Source organism: Anabrus simplex, chromosome 2 (assembly GCF_040414725.1).
Source record: "Anabrus simplex isolate iqAnaSimp1 chromosome 2, ASM4041472v1, whole genome shotgun sequence".
Taxonomy (NCBI): domain Eukaryota; kingdom Metazoa; phylum Arthropoda; class Insecta; order Orthoptera; family Tettigoniidae; genus Anabrus; species Anabrus simplex.
This window is the reverse complement of record NC_090266.1, coordinates 907,487,756-907,508,382: the sequence shown is the minus strand read 5'-3', so window position 1 is coordinate 907,508,382 and position 20,627 is coordinate 907,487,756. Positions and strand designations below refer to the sequence as shown.

Here is a 20,627-nt window from a genome sequence, read left to right as displayed (position 1 = left end):
AATGAAGAAAGTGTTCTGTAAGGCTCCATCAAGAATAGCCATCTTTCGAGTGAAACTCCTTTCTATTCCCCTTCCACCACAGCCAATCATCACACGTTGGGGTTCCTGGATGGAAGCTGCCCTGTATTATGGAGAACATCTTGAGGAAATCATGGCTGTGATAGACAACTTGCCTTTAACGGACAACTCTGCGTGTGTGTCGTCTGTCAAAGAGCTATTAAATGATTGTTCCAGTGTTCAGAGAGGCATTGCGTATATTCAGGAAAATTTTTCATTTCTTCCAGTTACCATTACAAAAATGGAGGAAAAAGGAAACAGTCTCAAACAGCAATTTTCTGTAATTGAGGAAGCTGAGAATAACATACAAAGGTAGGGGATAAATTAAGAGACAAATGGTTTAGTGTACTGCAGAAGAACCCAGGTTATTCAGTGCTGAAAAGGGTATAACAGGTAATGGATAATGGATGGGGACAAGGTAGACTTACCAAGTGAAATACTGAATTGAAAAATGTAGGTAAGTTTTCCTATGCCCCTCTAACATCTGTGAGTGTGAAGCGCTCTTTTTCTGCTTTCAAAATGATTTTAACAGACAAAAGACACAGCCTGACTGTGGAAAATTTGGAGAAGATTATTGTTATGTACTGTAAAGCAAACTACGAATGAAAGTACTGTAGGAATGTTCCTCACAAATAATAAACACATACTCCATTCGAGTTTACACCGCTTTTGGATGCCTACAGTGCTGTAATTGTGTACAGTGATTTTAATATTAAGGTTTTAGATCAGTACTGATAATGATATATCATATCATCCATAACTTTTTAAATAATAATGTTATTTTCTTTACGTCCCACTAACTACTTTTACGGTCTTAGGAGACGCCGATGTGCCAGAATTTAGTCCCGCAGGAGTTCTTTTACGTGCCAGTAAATCTACCGACACGAGGCCGTCTTATTTGAGCACCTTCAAATACCACCGGACTGAGCCAGGACCGAACCTGCCAAGTTGGGGTTAGAAGGCCAGCGCCTTAACCGTCTGAGCCACTCAGCCCGGCATATCTTTTCTGACACATGACTTTTTTATATGGTTTTTGACAAATGTCTTTTTTATTCTGTCTTAATTTTACAGTTATTTTGGTTAAGAATAAGGATACCATGTTTGTTTAAAAAAGTATAGGCCTAACGTTACAGTTTAAGTGTATATTGTAATATATTAAAGTCTATATCCTGCCTATCCACACATTTTTGAAACATATTTTAAGTGCCTATTTTCTCTTTTAAAAGCCTATTTACTTGTTTTACAAGCCTATTTTAGGCGCCTAAAACAAATTTTTTTAGAGCCTAAAATCCCATGTCTAGTAATAACTCAGCTTAACTACTGCGAATCATCATTGGTGAGGTCAGCGCGGCATGTTTCTCATTTTGCGTGTCTCACTCATTACACTAATTGCTTATGTAAGGGAGATATTCGGCAGATTGGGATTGAAGTGATCGTCTTTCTGGGGTGCATAGTGCACAGTGTTTCGTTATAAATATATTGTGTTTCGTTTTTTGTGTATTGCATATCTTTTGGTTGTGTATGTCGTGTATTGTTTGTGTCTGTTTAGTATTTTATATAATCAATCAGCCAGTAATATTTTTTTAAAATTATGGCTGAACATGTGAAAAGGAGAAGTGCTGAAGTTCTCAGAAGAAAGGAGCTGCAAATGGTGCTTATACATTTTCATATTTGAAAATAAAGCATCCAGGACAAAGTGTAAGCTGGGTAGTAGATGAAGCCGCAAAGGCTTTAGGAATTTCGAGGTCTTCCATCTTCAAAATAAGGAAGGAAGCCAGCGAAGGGCCACTCCAGAGTCCCAACAAGAAGCGGCAAAGGAAAAAGTTAATTCGCAGTAATTCCAGACTCATTAAATACGACGATTTTTTCAGAAGCGGAATACGGCGCACTGTTCACGAATTCTATTTTAGAAATGAACCGCCAACTCTGAACACAATCCTCACCTCCGTAAACATTAACCCCGAACTACCAAAATTTATGAAATCTACGTTGCATGTTATTCTCAGGGAAATGAACTTTGTGTACGAGAGAAGGGGGAAGAGAGCAATGTTAATAGAAAGGGAAGATATTGTGTTTTGGCGTCATAAGTACCTCCGACAAATTAAAAAGTACAGAGAAGAAGACCGGAACATTGTTTATACAGACGAAAGTTGGGCTAACACTGGAATAACTGTTGCTAAAGAGTGGAAAGATAAAACAATTACAACGCCAAGACAAGCTTTTCTTGCAGGGCTTTCAATTGGGTTGAGAACTCCTACCACTCGTGGACCGCGATTTGCTATCGTTCACGCAGGTAACGAAAACGGGTTCGTGCCTAACGCGGAATATATCTTTTTGTGTAAAAAAATACTGGCGACGCACACGATGAGATGGACGGAGTGCGTTACGAAACATACTTTTTAAAAAAGCTCTTGCCAAACTTGCTTCCAAATTCTGTTATTGATAATGCTTCTTATCACAGCAGAAAGAAGGAGCTTATACCGACAAGAAGCTGGAAAAAATGTGCTATGCTAGTATGGATGAGGGAACATTATATTCAGTGCGAAGATGAAATGTTGAAAAAAGACTTAATGTACATTATTGCTTTGGAAAAAGGAAAATACGATAAATATAAGATAGATGAATTTGCTTTAGAAAGAGGACACACAGTACTTCGGCTGCCCCCCTTCCACTGCGAATTAAACCCCATTGAACTCGTATGGGCTCAGGTGAAATATTATGTGAGGTAACATAATACGGACTTGAAAGTGAAAGAAATGCAAAGATTAATTGAGGAAGGTTTAGCGTGTGTCACACCTGATAACTGGAGGAATTATGTGAATCACGTTAAGAAAACTGAAGACGATATGTGGAATGCTGATGAAATTCAGGAGGACATTGAACCCATTATCGTCCACCTCGGCGACTCTTCAAACGAAGATTCCTCAAGCAGTATGTAAATGGAAGAGATGAACATTCCACCTCCGCCTTGAAATCTGTACATTGCTGACAAGGTAAGAACAGTAGATGGATTTATTTTAAAATTATATTTTTATTTTACTGTATTTTTCTATCTGCGCTTGTGTGTTTTCGCGTTCTCATACGAATAGGTCATTTGGCATTCTGTGTTGTATGTTGCGGAAGAATATCTAAGTTATCGTATTTTGTGATTTTGCATCTGTTGTCAGTTACGAGTAAATTTATCTGAAATGAGCTGTAGGATACATCACCGAGATAGAGATATCTCGCCGTCATCAAGCCTCAACCACACCGTATTTGCCTTAACAGTGAAATGATCTGGAGGCTAATAAACTCAGCACTGCGCTCCCTTTAAACAAAACAGCGATCATGAAACTTTCTCAGATATAAGAAGCAAGACAATCATTTCCGGTTCTGGACACGCATGTTATTATTTATGTTACCGGTATTATTATTTAGTCTGGCCGAGGCGGTAAAGGTGTGCTCGGCTCGCCCGGAAGGACAGCAACAACAATACAACAATCAATACTGATCTGCATTTAGGGCAGTCGCCCAGGTGGCAGATTCCCTATCTGTTGCTTTCCTAGCCTTTTCCGAAATGATTTCAAAGAAATTGGAAATTTATTGAACATCTCCCTTGGTAAGTTATTCCAATCCCTAACTCCCCTTCCTATAAATGAATATTTGCCCCAGTTTGTCCTCTTGAATTCCAACTTTATCTTCATATTGTGATCTTTCCTACTTTTATAGACGCCATTCAAACCTATTCGTCTACTAATGTCATTCCACGCCATCTCTCCGCTGACAGCTCGGAACATACCACTTAGTCGAGCAGCTCGTCTTCTTTCTCTCAATTCTTCCCAACCCAAACATTGCAACATTTTTGTAACGCTACTCTTTTGTCGGAAATCACCCAGAACAAATCGAGCTGCTTTTCTTTGGATTTTTTCCAGTTCTTGAATCAGGTAATCCTGGTGAGGGTCCCATACACTGGAACCATACTCTAGTTGGGGTCTTACCAGAGACTTATATGCACTCTCCTTTACATCCTTACTACAACCCCTAAACACCCTCATAACCATGTGCAGAGATCGGTACCCTTTATTTACAATCCCATTTATGTGATTACCCCAGTGAAGATCTTTCCTTATATTAACACCTAGATACTTACAATGATCCCCGAAAGGAACTTTCACCCCATCAACGCAGTAATTAAAACTGAGAGGACTTTTCCTATTTGTGAAACTCACAACCTGACTTTTAGCCCCGTTTATCAACATACCATTGTCTGCTGTCCATCTCACAATATTTTCGAGGTCACGTTGCAGTTGCTCACAATCTTGTAACTTATTTATCACTCTATAGAGAATAACATCATCCGCAAAAAGCCTTACATCCGATTCCACTCCTTTACTCATATCATTTATATATATAAGAAAACATAAAGGTCCGATAACACTGCCCTGAGGAACTCCCCTCTCAACTATTACAGGGTCAGACAAAGCTTCACCTACTCTAACTCTCTGAGATCTATTTTCTAGAAATATAGCAACCCATTCAGTCACTCTTTTGTCTAGTCCAATTGCACTCATTTTTGCCAGTAGTCTCCCATGATCCACCCTATCAAATGCTTTAGACATGTCAATCGCGATACAGTCCATTTGACCTCCAGAATCCAAGATATCTGCTATATCTTGCTGGAATCCTACAAGTTGAGCTTCAGTGGAATAACCTTTCCTAAAACCGAATTGCCTTCTATCGAACCAGTTATTAATTTCACAAACATGTCTAATATAATCAGAAAGAATGCCTTCCCAAAGCTTACATACAATGCATGTCAAACTTACTGGCCTGTAATTTTCAGCTTTATGTCTATCACCCTGTGGGTTCGAATCCCCGTCAGGAAGTCGTAAATATTTAAGAAACGAGATTTCCACTTCCGGAGGTGCACATGGCCTTGAGGTTCACTCAGCCTATACCAAAATTGAATACCAGGTTAATTCCTGGGGGCAAAGGCGGCCGGGCGTAGAGCTAACCACTCGACCCCATCAGGTGCCGAGGTTGCGGATAGTGGAAGCCTTTAACTTCCACCCCTCCAAGGGCCTTCACGGCCTGTACGGAGATGACTTTGCTTCTTTTATTATTTAGTTTGAATCCCTACATGTTCAAACTCTTACTCTATTTCGAATGATACAGTCAGTGGGTTGATATCCTTAGAAACGTTATGGCAAAACGAAATTTCATAACTGTAATTTCATTAACAGAGATAGTGGAGATTGAGATAATAGGGCATTTAGATTATTATTATTATTATTATTATTATTATTATTATTACTATTATTATTATTATTATTATTATTATTATTACTATATCTACTACACAGTCTTGAAACAGCTGAATCAAGCGATGTATAATTTAATGTCATCACTTTATATCACAAGCAGTGACCGAGCCGCGGTGAGTGAGCGAATATGGCAACAGTGGAAGACAGCAAGCCCATAAGGCCTGTAGTCTTTTCTTAACTCTGGATGCTCTATAGCTTGTACATATTTAGTTTTAAGATTGACAATAAAGTGCAGAATTGAAGTAGGCCTACATACAATAAAAAAGACAGTACTATAGAAAGTTTCGTAAAAGAGTTTAAGCTTGTACAGTACTCACCAATTTTCTTCATTTAGGAATGAAAATGAGTAATTTTTTCTATCCTTTCCTGTTTTTGTAATACGCACTTTCTAAATTACGTTCTGTGTTCATAATTTGCATTACAATTTGATTGCACCTTGCCCTGGCTTTGTAGAACATGTTCATAACAATGATGGTTTCTAAAGCTTTACTCACAGTTGGGATGGGCTTCTTGGTCACTGCGGTCTTTATTATTCAATTAATTTACAATATTATCATCAATTCATGCCTCCGCTGAAACTAAGCTATCGTCTATTGTTGCGTATATTTATTCAGAGTATCGTAGTCTATATTTTGCAGCAATTCAGATAATGACAAGTTCTCTTGACTGTGATTGATATCGTATTCAGTTTCAGAATACTCAGGTGATGTTGATCATATTAAATAAGGCTAAGATACACTTATAAGGAATATGTTGGTGCCAGAGAATACCTGATGCTATAGATAAGATGTCACTGAAATCAGTGTTGCCCTAACCAAGTTCTGCTGTATATATAAGTATGTACGGTGTACTGCATATATACACTGACTGACAGTGACAATGCAACACCAACGAGGAGTGGTTCGAAAGGGATGAAAGTTGGGGAAAAAACAGAGACGGCACGGATGAATAATTGATGTTTATTTCAAACCGATATGCAGGTTACACAATGCGCACGGAATCGACTCAGTAGGATGTAGGACCACCGCGAGCGGCGATGCACGCAGAAACACGTCGAGGTACAGAGTCAATAAGAGTGCGGATGGTGTCCTGAGGGATGGTTCTCCATTCTCTGTCAACCATTTGCCACAGTTGGTCGTCCGTACGAGGCTGGGGCAGAGTTTGCAAACGGCGTCCAATGAGATCCCACACGTGTTCGATTGGTGAGAGATCCGGAGAGTACGCTGGCCACGGAAGCATCTGTACACCTCGTAGAGCCTGTTGGGAGATGCGAGCAGTGTGTGGGCGGGCATTATCCTGCTGAAACAGAGCATTGGGCAGCCCCTGAAGGTACGGGAGTGCCACCGGCCGCAGCACATGCTGCACGTAGCGGTGGGCATTTAACGTGCCTTGAATACGCACTAGAGGTGACGTGGAATCATACGCAATAGCGCTCCAAACCATGATGCCGCGTTGTTTAGCGGTAGGGCGCTCCACATTTACTGCCGGATTTGACCTTTCTCCACGCCGACGCCACACTCGTCTGCGGTGACTATCACTGACAGAACAGAAGCGTGACTCATCGGAGAACACGACGTTCCGCCATTCCCTCATCCAAGTCGCTCTAGCCCGGCACCATGCCAGGCGTGCACGTCTATGCTGTGGAGTCAATGGTAGTCTTCTGAGCGGACGCCGGGAGTGCAGGCCTCCTTCAACCAATCGACGGGAAATTGTTCTGGTCGATATTGGAACAGCCAGGGTGTCTTGCACATGCTGAAGAATGGCGGTTGACGTGGCGTGCGGGGCTGCCACCGCTTGGCGGCGGATGCGCCGATCCTCGCGTGCTGACGTCACTCGGGCTGTGCCTGGACCCCTCGCACGTGCCACATGTCCCTGCGCCAACCATCTTCGCCACAGGCGCTGCACCGTGGACACATCCCTATGGGTATCGGCTGCGATTTGACGAAGCGACCAACCTGCCCTTCTCAGCCCGATCACCATACCCCTCGTAAAGTCGTCTGTCTGCTGGAAATGCCTCCGTTGACGGCGGCCTGGCATTCTTAGCTATACACGTGTCCTGTGGCACATGACAACACGTTCTACAATGACTGTCGGCTGAGAAATCACGGTACGAAGTGGGTCATTCGCCAACGCCGTGTCCCATTTATCGTTCGCTACGTGCGCAGCACAGCGGCGCATTTCACATCATGAGCATACCTCTGTGACGTCAGTCTACCCTGCAATTGGCATAAAGTTGTGACCACTCCTTCTTGGTGTTGCATTTGCTCTGTCAGTCAGTGTACAAACAAGCAAAATAGGGTAAAACATATGTATAATACAGTTTATGTATCAGGTGCAGATTAAGATTACATAATAGTCTAGATTCCTCCTAGAGTTACTACAGTAGGCCTATCTAATGTAGATTACTTTAAACATATCTGAAGAAAGGCATACCAACTTCATTCTGGTTCTGACTCTGCTGGGAATAACTTAAATAAGCTTTGTATGCAATTCGTTTGGAAACCAACATCAAAAGATTAAAAATGGAGTTTGGGGATGGATAAATTATTGTTTCATGAAGTCATAACGATTTATTTCCTCTCTTCCCCATTCTATTAGAGACAAGGTTCTGTAAGGCTCAATATATGAAGAAAGAAATCTGGAGTAAATTTTGCTGCATCAAAAATGACTTACATTGTTTGAATGAATCCATCAACACTGATCTGCATTTAGGGCAGTCGCCCAGTGGGTGATTCCCTATCCGTTGTTTTCCTAGCCTTTTCCTAAATGATTTCAAAGAAATTGGAAATTTATTGAACATCTCTCTTGGTAAGTTCTTCCAATCCCTAACTCCACTTCCTATAAATTAATATTTGCCCCAGTTTGTCCTCTTGAATTCCAACTTTATCTTCATAATATTGTGATCTTTCCTACATTTATAAACGCCACTCAAACTTATTCGTCTACTAATGTCATTCCACACCATCTCTCCGCTGACAGCTCGGAACATACAGCTTAGTCGAGCAGCTCGTCTTCTTTTTCCCAATTCTTCCCAGCCCAAATTTTGCAACATTTTTGTAACGCTACTCTTTTGTCGGAAATCACCCAGAAAAAATCAGACTGCTTTTCTTTGGATATTTTCCAGTTCTTGAATCAGGTAATTCTGGTGAGGGCCCCATACACCGGAACCGTACTCTAGTTGGGGTCTTACCAGAGACTTATATGCCCTCTCCTTTACATCCTTACTACAACACCTAAACACCCTCATAACCATGTGCAGAGATCTGAACCCTTTATTTACAATCCCATTTATGTGATTACCCCAAAGAAGATCTTTTCTGATATTAATACCTAGATACTTACAATGATCCCCAAAAGGAACTTTCACCCGATCAATGCAGTAATTAAAATTCAGAGAACGTTTCCTATTTGTGAAACTCACAACCTGACTTTTATCCCTGTTTATCATCATACCATTGCCTAATGTCCATCTCACAACATTATCGAGGTCATTTTGCAGTTACTCACAATCTTGTAACTTATTTATTTCTCTATACAGAATAACATCATCCGCAAAAAGCCTTACCTCTGATTCCACTCCTTTACTCATATCATTGATATATATAAGAAAACATAAAGGTCCAATAATACTGCCTTGAGGAATTCCCCTCTTAATTATTGTAGGGTCAGATAAAGCTTCACATACTCTAATTCTCTGAGATCTATTTTCTAGAAATACAGCAACCTATTCAGTCACTCTTTTGCCTAGTCCAATTGCACTCATTTTTGGCAGTAGTCTCCCATGATCCACCCATTGAAATGCTTTAGACAAGTCAATCGCGATACAGTCCATTTGACCTCCTGAATCCAAGATATCTGCTATATCTTGCTGAAATCCTACAAGTTGAGCTTCAGTGGAATAACCTTTCCTAAAACCGAACTGCCTTCTATCAAAACAGTTATTAATTTCGCAAACATGTCTAATATAATCAGAAAGAATGCATTCCCAAAGCTTACATACAATGCACGTCAAACTTACTGGCCTGTAATTTTCAGCTTTATGTCTATCACCCTTTCCTTTATACACAGGGCTACTATAGCAACTCTCCATTCATCTGGTATAGCTCCTTTGACCAAACATAATCAAATAAGTACTTCAGATATGGTACTATATCCCAACCCATTGTCTTTAGGATATCCTCAAAAATCTTATCAATTCCAGCCGCTTTTCTAGTTTTCAACTTTTGTATCTTCCTCTAAATGTCATTTTTTTCATATGTAAATTTGAATACTTCTTTAGCATTAGTCTCCTCCTCTATCTGGGCATTATCCTTGCAACCAACAATCTTTGACTGAATACTTCTGCCCTTTGAAGATCCTCATATACACACTCCCCTTGTTCATTAATTATTCCTGGAAAGTCCTTCTTGGAACCTGTTTCTGCCATAAAATACCTATACGTACCCTTCCATTTTTCACTAAAATTTGTATGACTGCCAATTATCCTTGCCATCATGTTATCCTTAGCTGCCTTCTTTGCTAGATTCAATTTTCTAGTAAGTTCCTTCAATTTCTCCTTACTTCCACAGCCATTTCTAAATCTATTTGTTTCCACTCTGCACCTCCTTCTTAGTCTCTTTATTTCTCTATTATAATAAGGTGGGTCTTTACCATTCCTTACCTCCCTTAAAGGCAAAAACCTGTTTTCATATTTCTCAACACTTGCTTTGAACCCATCCCAGAGTCTGTTTACATTATTATTTACCGTTTTCCACCTATCATAGTTACTTGTTAGAAACTGCCTCATGCCTGCTTTATCAGCCATATGGTACTGACTAATAGTCCTACTTTTAAGACCTTCCTTTCTATCACATTTATTTTTAACTATGACAAAAACAGGTTCATGATCACTAATACCATTCGGTTTCTCTATATAACTCATCTGGTTTTACCAGCACCACATCCAGGATATTTTTCCTTCTCGTTGGTTCCATCACTTTCTGAATCAGCTGTCCTTCTTGAATCAGGTAATGAGAGTATACATACAGAGTCCCTGGTAGCTGAGGCTTTGTATACATGATAGCAACTAAGTGACTTGTTGGAACAAGAATCAAGGAACATATCAGGCTTACAAAAATCGAGAAACTGAAAAATTGGTTGTAATGAGTTCCAATCACACCAACATGTATGAAATTTTATTTGACCAAACCAAAATACTTTCTAACATTCTGCTATATTTCCCCAGGATAGTCAAAGAGAAAATAGAACTAAACAAACAGACTAATAATTTCAACCAGAACAGCAGTTACAAAATCACCCACTATTTGCTGCCCTTGATAATCAGAGTAAAACAACAGGCATGGCCTGAGGTCACGTACAATAAATATTGTGTTTAGGTCTCTCAACTAGTACTGTAAAATTGCATGTAAGTTTCCACTCATGTCTTCTTCAAGCTTCTCTGTCTCTGCTTGTATTCCTCTTTGGCCCTATACTTATTTCAGTCCTGTGTTTGTCATTGGAAATTCCACATCATAACATAGGTGAATCATCTGAAAGTGGAAAATAAATTGATAGGGTCCAGATCAGAAGAAGTGTTAGATAATATGTTTGTTTTATTTCAACTTAATAAGAGGCTCAGAGGACAATTCAACAGGATACCTACTTGAGTATGAATTCATGAAGAATGTGTGACATCATTTTTCTTTGACCTGTTTATATCTGCTTATCATTCTACATGAAGCTGGGATTGAAATTATTTTAATTAAACCTAGAATGACAAGTATACCATTGATGCATTATTTAATGCAGAATTGTTTATTATAATTTGAACATAACATCTGACGTGAAATTTTTTGTTTACTACTACAGTATGTTACTTGTTCTCTAAAGATTATGCACTTCCTCAAAGAAGTTCTCTCCCATTCAATAAATTTGGAAATAAATTACATTCTCTGGCCATGATTTCAACAGCAGAGTTAGGATCTGTTTGGTAATATTGCTTTCCTTTCTAACTAATGAGGAAACAAAAGTGAAAGAAAGAAAATCATATTATCCATGCATACATTAGATACCTTATCACAATGAATATGTGGGTAAATGTCTTTTGTTATACAAAGGCTTACTATACCTGGGTCTCATAGCCATGTCAGGTCCACCCATTCCTGCTGTTTCATGGAGAAACTCTTCCCTTGACCATACTCGTCGAACGATGTTATGCTGTTGCTGCTCATCTTGATCAGCCACGACATCACTGCTACATGTACCTTCTGTTCGATTACTTTCATGATCGTCCAGGGTTCTGCAAGGTGATTTTTAGACTGTTATATACCTGCATTCAGATCTCTTGATTTATAGGAGAGTTTTAACTAAGTGTGCATTGATATCCATTGGAGCACTGAACAAGCCACTACTCAATTGCAGTTAAACAGTGGTTGGGATGGTCATCAGAGCAAGGTCAATGTAAAGTATAGTATTATTTAAATCAAAATTAAAATGGGAGGTACTGGTATATCACATAATGTAAATTTTATAGGAGACAACAATCTCTACTGAAATGAAAGGAAATACATGGTATTTATATATACCTATATTATGTATCCATACCAGAATTCTACACATTGAAATAATCTGCTCTCTATGAAATATGGCAATATATTTGAAAGAAATTAACATACCGGTACTGGTATCCCTTTCTCTTTTGCAAGATCTCCTTAGTTTCATTCATTTGGAATAAAATTAAAATGAATTTAGGAAATGGTAAACATCTGGGGTATTATGTGATTAAGGGTAGATTATTAAAAGCAATCAAAGGCATTTATTTTGACAACTGGGCTGCAGCGAGTTCTTAGTTTAAGGTCATTATAGGGGTTTTACCCTTGTTGTTCGTAATTTACATGGATAATCTAAGTCACTGAAAGATATAAACTAGCAGGAAGGATTCATTTAGATGGAAATGTAGTAAGCAATTTGGCCTATGCTGATGACTTGGTCTTAACTGCAGGCTGTGCTGAAAGCCTGCAATCTGATATCTTGGAACAAAATACACTATTTATGTATGTATGTATGTATGTAAACATCATATTAATTATAAATAAAAATTTGAATAATATATTTTTATAAGAAGGTATAATACTTGTATCAATGGAGACACTCAATTTTATAGGAGGCCTCATTTATTCCATACATTCTGGACATATTTAGGTCTAAAGCTCGTCAGCAAAGAACAAGCCAGCAAAGCCATATTTATGCTTGTGTAGCCAGCCAATTGTCTTTCTTTTTTGTTTGTTTGTTTCTTCCTTTCTTCCTTTCTTTCTTTCTTTCTTTCTTTCTTTCTTTCTTTCTTTCTTTCTTCCTTCCTCTCTTCCTTTGTTTTGAGAAGAGATTATCAAATTCCTATTCCAGCTTTGCTGGAGATACATGGGTAGAGCTTGGAATTCCCATAAAGGAAGACAGAAACATGAACAAGAACTCATAGGAGCATAAACGTAATGACATATCAGCATTGGAACAGGCAGTGATAGAAGATGAGATGAGGACAAACGCCTCATCTTCATACACTGCCATCTTCAAATAGATAGGCTTCTCCCTGCATCAGTTCCAATTCCTTTGCATCGATTTCTTCTCAGACCCTAATAAGCTCATTGCAGCTTTACTGCTTCACCATGAGGGTGGGCGTCAACACTCGTTAAGAGGCCATCTCGACAGATCTTCTTTCTTGATGTGGGAAGTATAGAATGATGAGAAAGCTAGATGAACACAGAAAAAGGAAAGAGACAAACATTTTATACGAGGCTTAATTTATTCCAGGTATTCTGAACATATTTAGGCCTGACAGTAAAAGACCAGTAATCCAGGACTAATTCAAAACCATTGGGTTCCTGTTTCCCTTTTGTGTTTGTTTTGCATTCCTAGTCTGCGTACTAGTGTGGTGAAGGGTAGTGTTGTGTGAGGTGTCTGGTTTGGAGGAAGGTTGAGCATACCACAAACACCCGGTCCTTGAGGCAAGGGAAGGAATTAATTTGTGAATAAAAATCCCACTTCCTTCCTTAGCCCACTAATTATCCTAATTTGTCTCCAATTCTACATTTCCAAATGCAATACCAGATTCCCATATAGAAGAGTTTAAGGTTCAAATGACTGTGAGGAAATATGTTGCAGGTAGCTGTTCGAATCTACAGCCAATTGAATCAATGCATTAATCGAGGTACGAGATGGTCCAAAACGGTATTATGAGTAATTTTATTCTGCCTTGAAGATGGTAAAACATTCTGCGTATGTAATGATATTCTGGTTCTAACTACTTCTTTCTTTCATCTGTATAAACAAAATTTCATGTTAATTCAATGGTTCCTTCTCAGTGTGCAATTTCTTCATGTAGGTGAGTGTCTTAAATGAATTTTGTTCGTCTGTAGCTTAACACTTTATCAAATTTCACTCAAGGCACCACTTCAGTGTGAATTCTTGAACCTACAGCAAAGTTGATTTCTGAATAATGAGGTGGGTTACTGTAGTCACGTCCTAGTTCGTGAACCATGGGCAACGGCTGAGTGGCCTAGTAAGTGGTCCTGAGAGTCGGGATACCAGTTGCTATGGAATGGGAGTGGGCATCTCGGACATATTCTGAGTCGTGGCCCTCCTTGTGCTCAGGCGGCTAGGACTACACAATTCACCGGTGGTCCATAACCCGGTAGAGGAGAGATCCTCACTTGGACTATGTGCAAGTAGGGCAGCATCCTGCTTCATGAATTTACCGAGCTCAGAACACTTTAAGCAAGCCTCGGACCTATGGGAGTTATGGAGTCCCACTCCCATTTGACAGGCGAGGGACTCCTTGGAAACAACTTGGCGAACGAAATCGAATTCGATGGGGAGCTATCAATATTAATGGGGCTTATGGAAGAAAGAAGGTAGAACTTGCTGAGACAGCAAAGAGGATGCATCTGGATGTGCTAGGAGTAAGTGATATTCGGGTAAGGGGAGATAAGGAGGAAGAGATAGGAGATTATAAAGTGTACTTGACGGGTGTTAGAAAGGGAAGGGCAGAGTCTGGGGTAGGGCTCTTTATCAGGAATACCATTGCACGCAACATAGTTTCTGTTAGGCACGTAAGTGAGCGAATGATGTGGGTAGATTTGTCAGTGGGAGGAATTAGGACTAGAATTGTGTCCGTGTATTCACCATGTGAGGGTGCAGATGAGGATGAAGTTGACAAGTTTTATGAAGCACTGAGTGACATTGTGGTCAGGGTCAACAGCAAGGATAGAATAGTGCTAATGGGCGATTTCAATGCGAGAGTTGGGAATAGAACTGAAGGATACGAAAGGGTGATTGGTAAATGTGGGGAAGATATGGAAGCTAATGGGAATGGGAAGCGTTTGCTGGGCTTCTGTGCTAGTATGGGTTTAGCTGTTACGAATACATTCTTCAAGCATAAGGCTATTCACCGCTACACATGGGAGGCTAGGGGTACCAGATCCATAATAGACTATATCTTAACTGACTTTGAATTCAGGAAATCTTTTAGGAATGTACGAGCTTTTCTGGGATTTTTCGGTGATACAGACCATTATCTGATCTGTAGTGAACTAAGTATCTCTAGGCCTCTGGTAGAGAAAGTGAAATCTGTCTGCAAACGAATAAGGGTAGAAAATCTCCAGGATGAGGAAATTAGACAGAAGTACATGTATATGATTAGTGATAAGTGTCGAACAGTAGACAGTAAGCCGGTTCAGGATATAGAAAGTGAATGGGTGGCATACAGGGATGCTGTAGTAGAAACAGCAAGGGAATGCCTAGGAACAACTGTGTGTAAAGATGGGAAAAGGCGAACATCTTGGTGGAATGATGAAGTGAGAACAGCCTGTAAACGTAAAAAGAAGGCTTATCAGAAATGGCTCCAAAAAAGGGCCGAGGCAGACAGGGATTTGTACGTAGATGAAAGAAACTGAGCGAAACAAATAGTTGTTGAATCCAAAAAGAATTCATGGGAAGATTTTGGTAATAACTTGGAAAGGCTAGGTCAAGCAGCAGGGAAACCTTTCTGGACAGTAATAAAGAATCTTAGGAAGGGAGGGAAAAAGGAAATGAACAGTGTTTTGAGTAATTCAGGTGAACTCATAACAGATCCCAGGGAATCACTGGAGAGGTGGAGGGAATATTTTGAACATCTTCTCAATGTAAAAGGAAATCATCATGGTGGTGTTGCAAACAGTCAAGCTCATGGGGAGGAGGAAAATGATGTTGGTGAAATTATGCTTGGGGAAGTGGAAAGGATAGTAAATAAACTCCATTGTCATAAGGCAGCAGGAATAGATGAAATAAGACCTGAAATGGTGAAGTATAGTGGGAAGGCAGGGATGAAATGGCTTCATAGAGTAGTCAAATTAGCGTGGAGTGTTGGTAAGGTACCTTCAGATTGGACAAAAGCAGTAATTGCACCTATCTATAAGCAAGGGAACAGGAAGGATTGCAACAACTATCGAGGTATCTCATTGATTAGTATACCAGGCAAAGTATTCACTGGCATCTTGGAAGGGAGGGTGCCATCAGTCGTTGAGAGGAAGTTGGATGAAAACCAGTGTGTTTTCAGACCACAGAGAGGCTGTCAGGATCAGATTTTCAGTATGCGCCAGGTAATTGAAAAATGCTACGATTGGAATAGGCAGTTGTGTTTATGTTTCGTAGATCTAGAGAAAGCATACTACAGGGTACCGAGGGAGAAGATGTTCGCTATACTGGGGGACTATGGAATTAAAGGTAGATTATTAAAATCAATCAAAGGCATTTATGTTGACAATTGGGCTTCAGTGAGAATTGATGGTAGAATTTCTTGGTTCCGGGTACTTACAGGAGTTAGACAAGGCTGTAATCTTTCACCTTTGCTGTTTGTAGTTTACATGGATCATATGCTGAAAGGAATAAAATGGCAGGGAGGGATTCAGTTAGGTAGAAATGTAGTAAGCAGCCTGGCCTATGCTGACGACTTGGTCTTAATGGCAGACTGTGCCGAAAGCCTGCAGTCTAACATCTTGGAACTTGAAAATAGGTGCAATGAGTATGGTATGAAAATTAGCCTCTCGAAGACTAAATTGATGTCAGTAGGTAAGAAATCCAACAGAACTGAATGTCAGATTGGTGATACAAAGCTAGAACAGGTCGATAATTTCAAGTATTTAGGTTGTGTGTTTTCCCAGGATGGTAATATAGTAAGTGAGATTGAATCAAGGTGTAGTAAAGCTAATGCAGTGAGCTCGCAGTTGCGATCAGCAGTATTCTGTAAGAAGGAAGCCAGCTCCCAGACGAAACTATCTTTACATCGGTCTGTTTTCAGACCAACTTTGCTTTATGGGAGCGAAAGCTGGGTGGACTCAGGATATCTTATTCATAAGTTAGAAGTAACAGACATGAAAGTAGCAAGAATGATTGCTGGTACAAACAGGTGGGAACAATGGCAGGAGGGAACTCGGAATGAGGAGATAAAGGCTAATTTAGGAATGAACTCGATGGATGAAGCTGTACGCATAAACCGGCTTCGGTGGTGGGGTCATGTGAGGCGAATGGAGGAGGATAGGTTACCTAGGAGAATAATGGGCTCTGTTATGGAGGGTAAGAGAAGTAGAGGGAGACCAAGACGACGATGGTTAGACTCTGTTTCTAACGATTTAAAGATAAGAGGTATAGAACTAAATGAGGCCACAACACTAGTTGCAAATCGAGGATTGTGGCGACGTTTAGTAAATTCTCAGAGGCTTGCAGACTGAACGCTGAAAGGCATAACAGTTTATAATGATAATGTATGTATGTATGTATGTATGTATGAGATTTTCCTTAAATCCCTACAGAATTCTTTATTTTTAAATAAAGGAATGAACCATGTAAGTCAATACAATAATTGCATTTCTATTGAATCACTGCAATCCTTTAACTGTCAGTATCCACTTGTGTGCCAAATTAAAACTCATGGATAAATTACAGGATATTTTGTGTTAGTTTGTTACTGTTTTGGGTTTCCTGCAGCCACCATTGATAAAAGGAAATCTTTCAATACTTTTCCTTGCTTTTAAGTTTTTGTGTAATGGTAGGAAATACTGATGTGTCTGTCATTCTGGATTCCCTCAGGAGGTAATAAGGAAATAAAGGGGTCCTTCCTCAGAATATAACATATTCTGAACATATTATCTTTAGAGGTAGTGATGTTGGAAAAGATGGGCTACACCTTAACAGAAAAGGAACCTCAAAGTTTGGTAAACTCCTCAATAGAATATCTAGTAGAATGCTCTCGTGAAACTAATTAAGAAAATGAGGGGGATGCTAATCCTAATGGCAAAAACCTAGGTGATACAGAAAATGATTTAGAAATTATAACTTATATCAGGAATATTATACAAAATGTAGAGAGGGAATCATTTGACAGAGGTCAGATACACAATACTAAGAGAGCACCAAAGACATCAATAAAAAGATTAGTTGAACACTTTAGAGGATACTATCAAAATGTAAATGGACTTCGAAGCAAACTAACTGAACTTAGAATTTCTTCATGTTTAGCTGACTATAACTTCATGATATTAACTGAAACAAACTTAAATGATGAAATTAGTGATGAGGAACTCGGACTCGAAACATATTCAATTTTCAGATGTGATAGGTCTTCTTAAACGAGTATGAAGGCATCCCATGGGGGTAATGATCTGTGTTAGCAAGAGGTTTACACCTACTCTGATACCGTGCATTAACACAGTTGAACAGTTGTTTGTGTTCCTGACTTTTAACACCACAAAATTAATCATTGGTGCTGTATACATTCCACCCAAGTCTCCTGTCCAAAAATATTTTGAGCATTGCAATGCTGTTGGAAAAATTATGTCAAATCTCGACAACCATTTGTTGCTCATTGTTGGTGACTAAAATCTATCACACCTTAATTGGATAGTAAACGAAGAAACATCTTCTGGCCTTGTGTCAGTAGGTAACCACACTGTGCAGTCTAGTTTAGTTATAGACACTTTTTCTTATCTCTATTTAAATCAGTTTAATGCTATCCCAAATTTTCTGAATCACTTTCTTGCTTTTGGTTTTCAGTAACTCCAGTTCCATTGAAGTAAAAACTAGTAATGAAAGCATTGTCCCCCTCGATAGACACCACCCAGCATTAGAGATTTCTGTACCTATAAATAAGCTATAAAATTCCTTGCCTACTGATAATTTTTTTTACTTTTTAAATGGTGACTATAATGGACTAAATTATTACCTTTCACAGTTCAGCTGGAAGGTGATGATTCAAAATGTATCAGTTGATAAAGCAATAGAAACCTTCTATTCAGAACTACATTATGGCATGGATCCTTACATCTCTATACGGAATTTTAAGACTCCCAAATTCCCAAAGTGGTTTAATCACAAATTGAAGTCACTGATTATTGAAAAGAAGAAAGCACACAAGCGATACAAAATATCAGATCTCAATAGTGGTTATCAGCATTTCTCGAAATTAAGAAATGAATGCAAGCCTGAATCTAAATTTTGCTATACAATGTAGATCTTCAACTGTGAACAAAGTATTACTTCCAATCCACAGAAATTCTGGCAATATCTAAGTTCTAAAAGGTCATGTAATAATATCCCTTCAACAATGCATCTTAATGAAGTTACAGCAGATACTGGAGAAAATATTGTCAAACTTTTTGCTAACCACTTTCCATCTGTTTATTCTTCTTATCAGAATAGTAGTAGCGGTCGTATGTCATATGATTATCCTTTCTCTGTCAATCTATCAGTTATCAACTTTAGTAAGGCAGAAATTTACAACACTAATATCTCTGGAATTAAAGAAAACTGTAGGACCTGATGGTGTTTCAATTTACCTGCTCAAGTACTGCTCTTTTATTTTATGTGAAGCACTCTTTTATCTGTTCAACTTATCATTAAAACAAAGTGTTTTTCCAGTGGAATGGAAGAAAGGATTTGTTAGTCCAGTTTTCAAAAATGGTTATAAAACTGACATAAAAATTTAGACCCGTTATAATTTCTTCTCATATTTCCAAAATTTTTGACTCAATATTTCTTGACAAGATCAGACCTCTCTTTAGAAACATCATCATTGATGAGCAACATGGATTCTTTTCAGGACGGTCAACATGTAGCATACTTCTTTTATTCTATCAGTTCCTACTGGATGCAATAGAGAACCACTATCAGGTGGACTGCATTTATACAGACTTCTCAAAAGCTTTCGACACTGTTGACCACGATATCTTGCTGCAAAAACTAACAGGCTACGGAATTAATGGGCCTCTCCTCTATTGGTTTTAATCATATCTTAAAAATCGCCTGCAGATTGATAAAATAAGGAAATATTTTTCTGCGCCTATTATTGTTACCAGTGGAGTTCCTCAAGGGTCTCACCTTGCGCCCTTACTTTTTACTCTCTACATAAATTACGTTAAAATATACTTAAGAGTTCTGAATTGCTTTTGTTTGCAGACGATGCAAAAAAATTTTGCAAATTAATTGTCCACTTGATTGTTTAAAACTTCAAGATTTACATCATCTGGAAAATTACTGTATTCAAAATGGGTTGAAACTTATCATGGAAAATGTAAAATAATATAGTTTTTTTAAAACAAGAAAAAATATCATTTCAGTACAAATTTAGTAATAACAACATTCTAATTCCTGTTTCACAAGTTAATGACCTTGGTGTTTTATTCAGTTATAACCTATCGTTTAATGAACGTATTGACAAAATTTGTAAGAAAGCATTTCAAAGATTAGGTTGCATTACTAGATATTCTAGAGAATTTTCAAACTTAGCTACCTATCGATTGCTGTATGTGTCCATGGTACGCTCTATACTAGAATACTGTATACCTGTTGGAACCCTTGTCATCAGACCTATATCCATAGATTAGATTTTCAGTACAACATAAATTTCTTCGTTTATATTTATTTAGAGCAGGATTCTCATATGCTAATATTGATTATACAGCCCTACAACTGTTCTTAAATCTGCATAGTCTGTCACAATGCCGTGAATTATTGGATATACTCTTCATTTTTTAAATTGCTTCATTCCTTGGTGAATTGTCCACAAGCCCTTGCAAGAATTAACGTACATGTTTCAGACAGACGCACAAGGTTCAAGAATACATTGTCTACAAATTGGTATGGAACTAACTACGCATTCAATTGGCCAATTGAACGAATGTCCAAGATCTCTAAACAAAGTGGATATTGATATATTTAACTGCTCATTGCCAAGATTTAGAAATCACTTACATTATCTCCAGA

General features: G+C 38.7%; 1 protein-coding gene across 2 annotated transcripts in view; it reads right to left on the bottom strand.

The window, feature by feature from the left end:
* Positions 1-20,627, bottom strand: part of LOC136864546 (uncharacterized) — a 628,768-nt gene that overhangs the window by 117,293 nt on the left and 490,848 nt on the right. For both annotated transcript variants that reach the window (XM_067141666.2, XM_067141667.2), the window contains exon 10: positions 11,467-11,637. In XM_067141666.2, the coding sequence (XP_066997767.2) occupies positions 11,467-11,637 (171 nt within the window). The remainder of the gene's footprint in view (positions 1-11,466; positions 11,638-20,627) is intronic.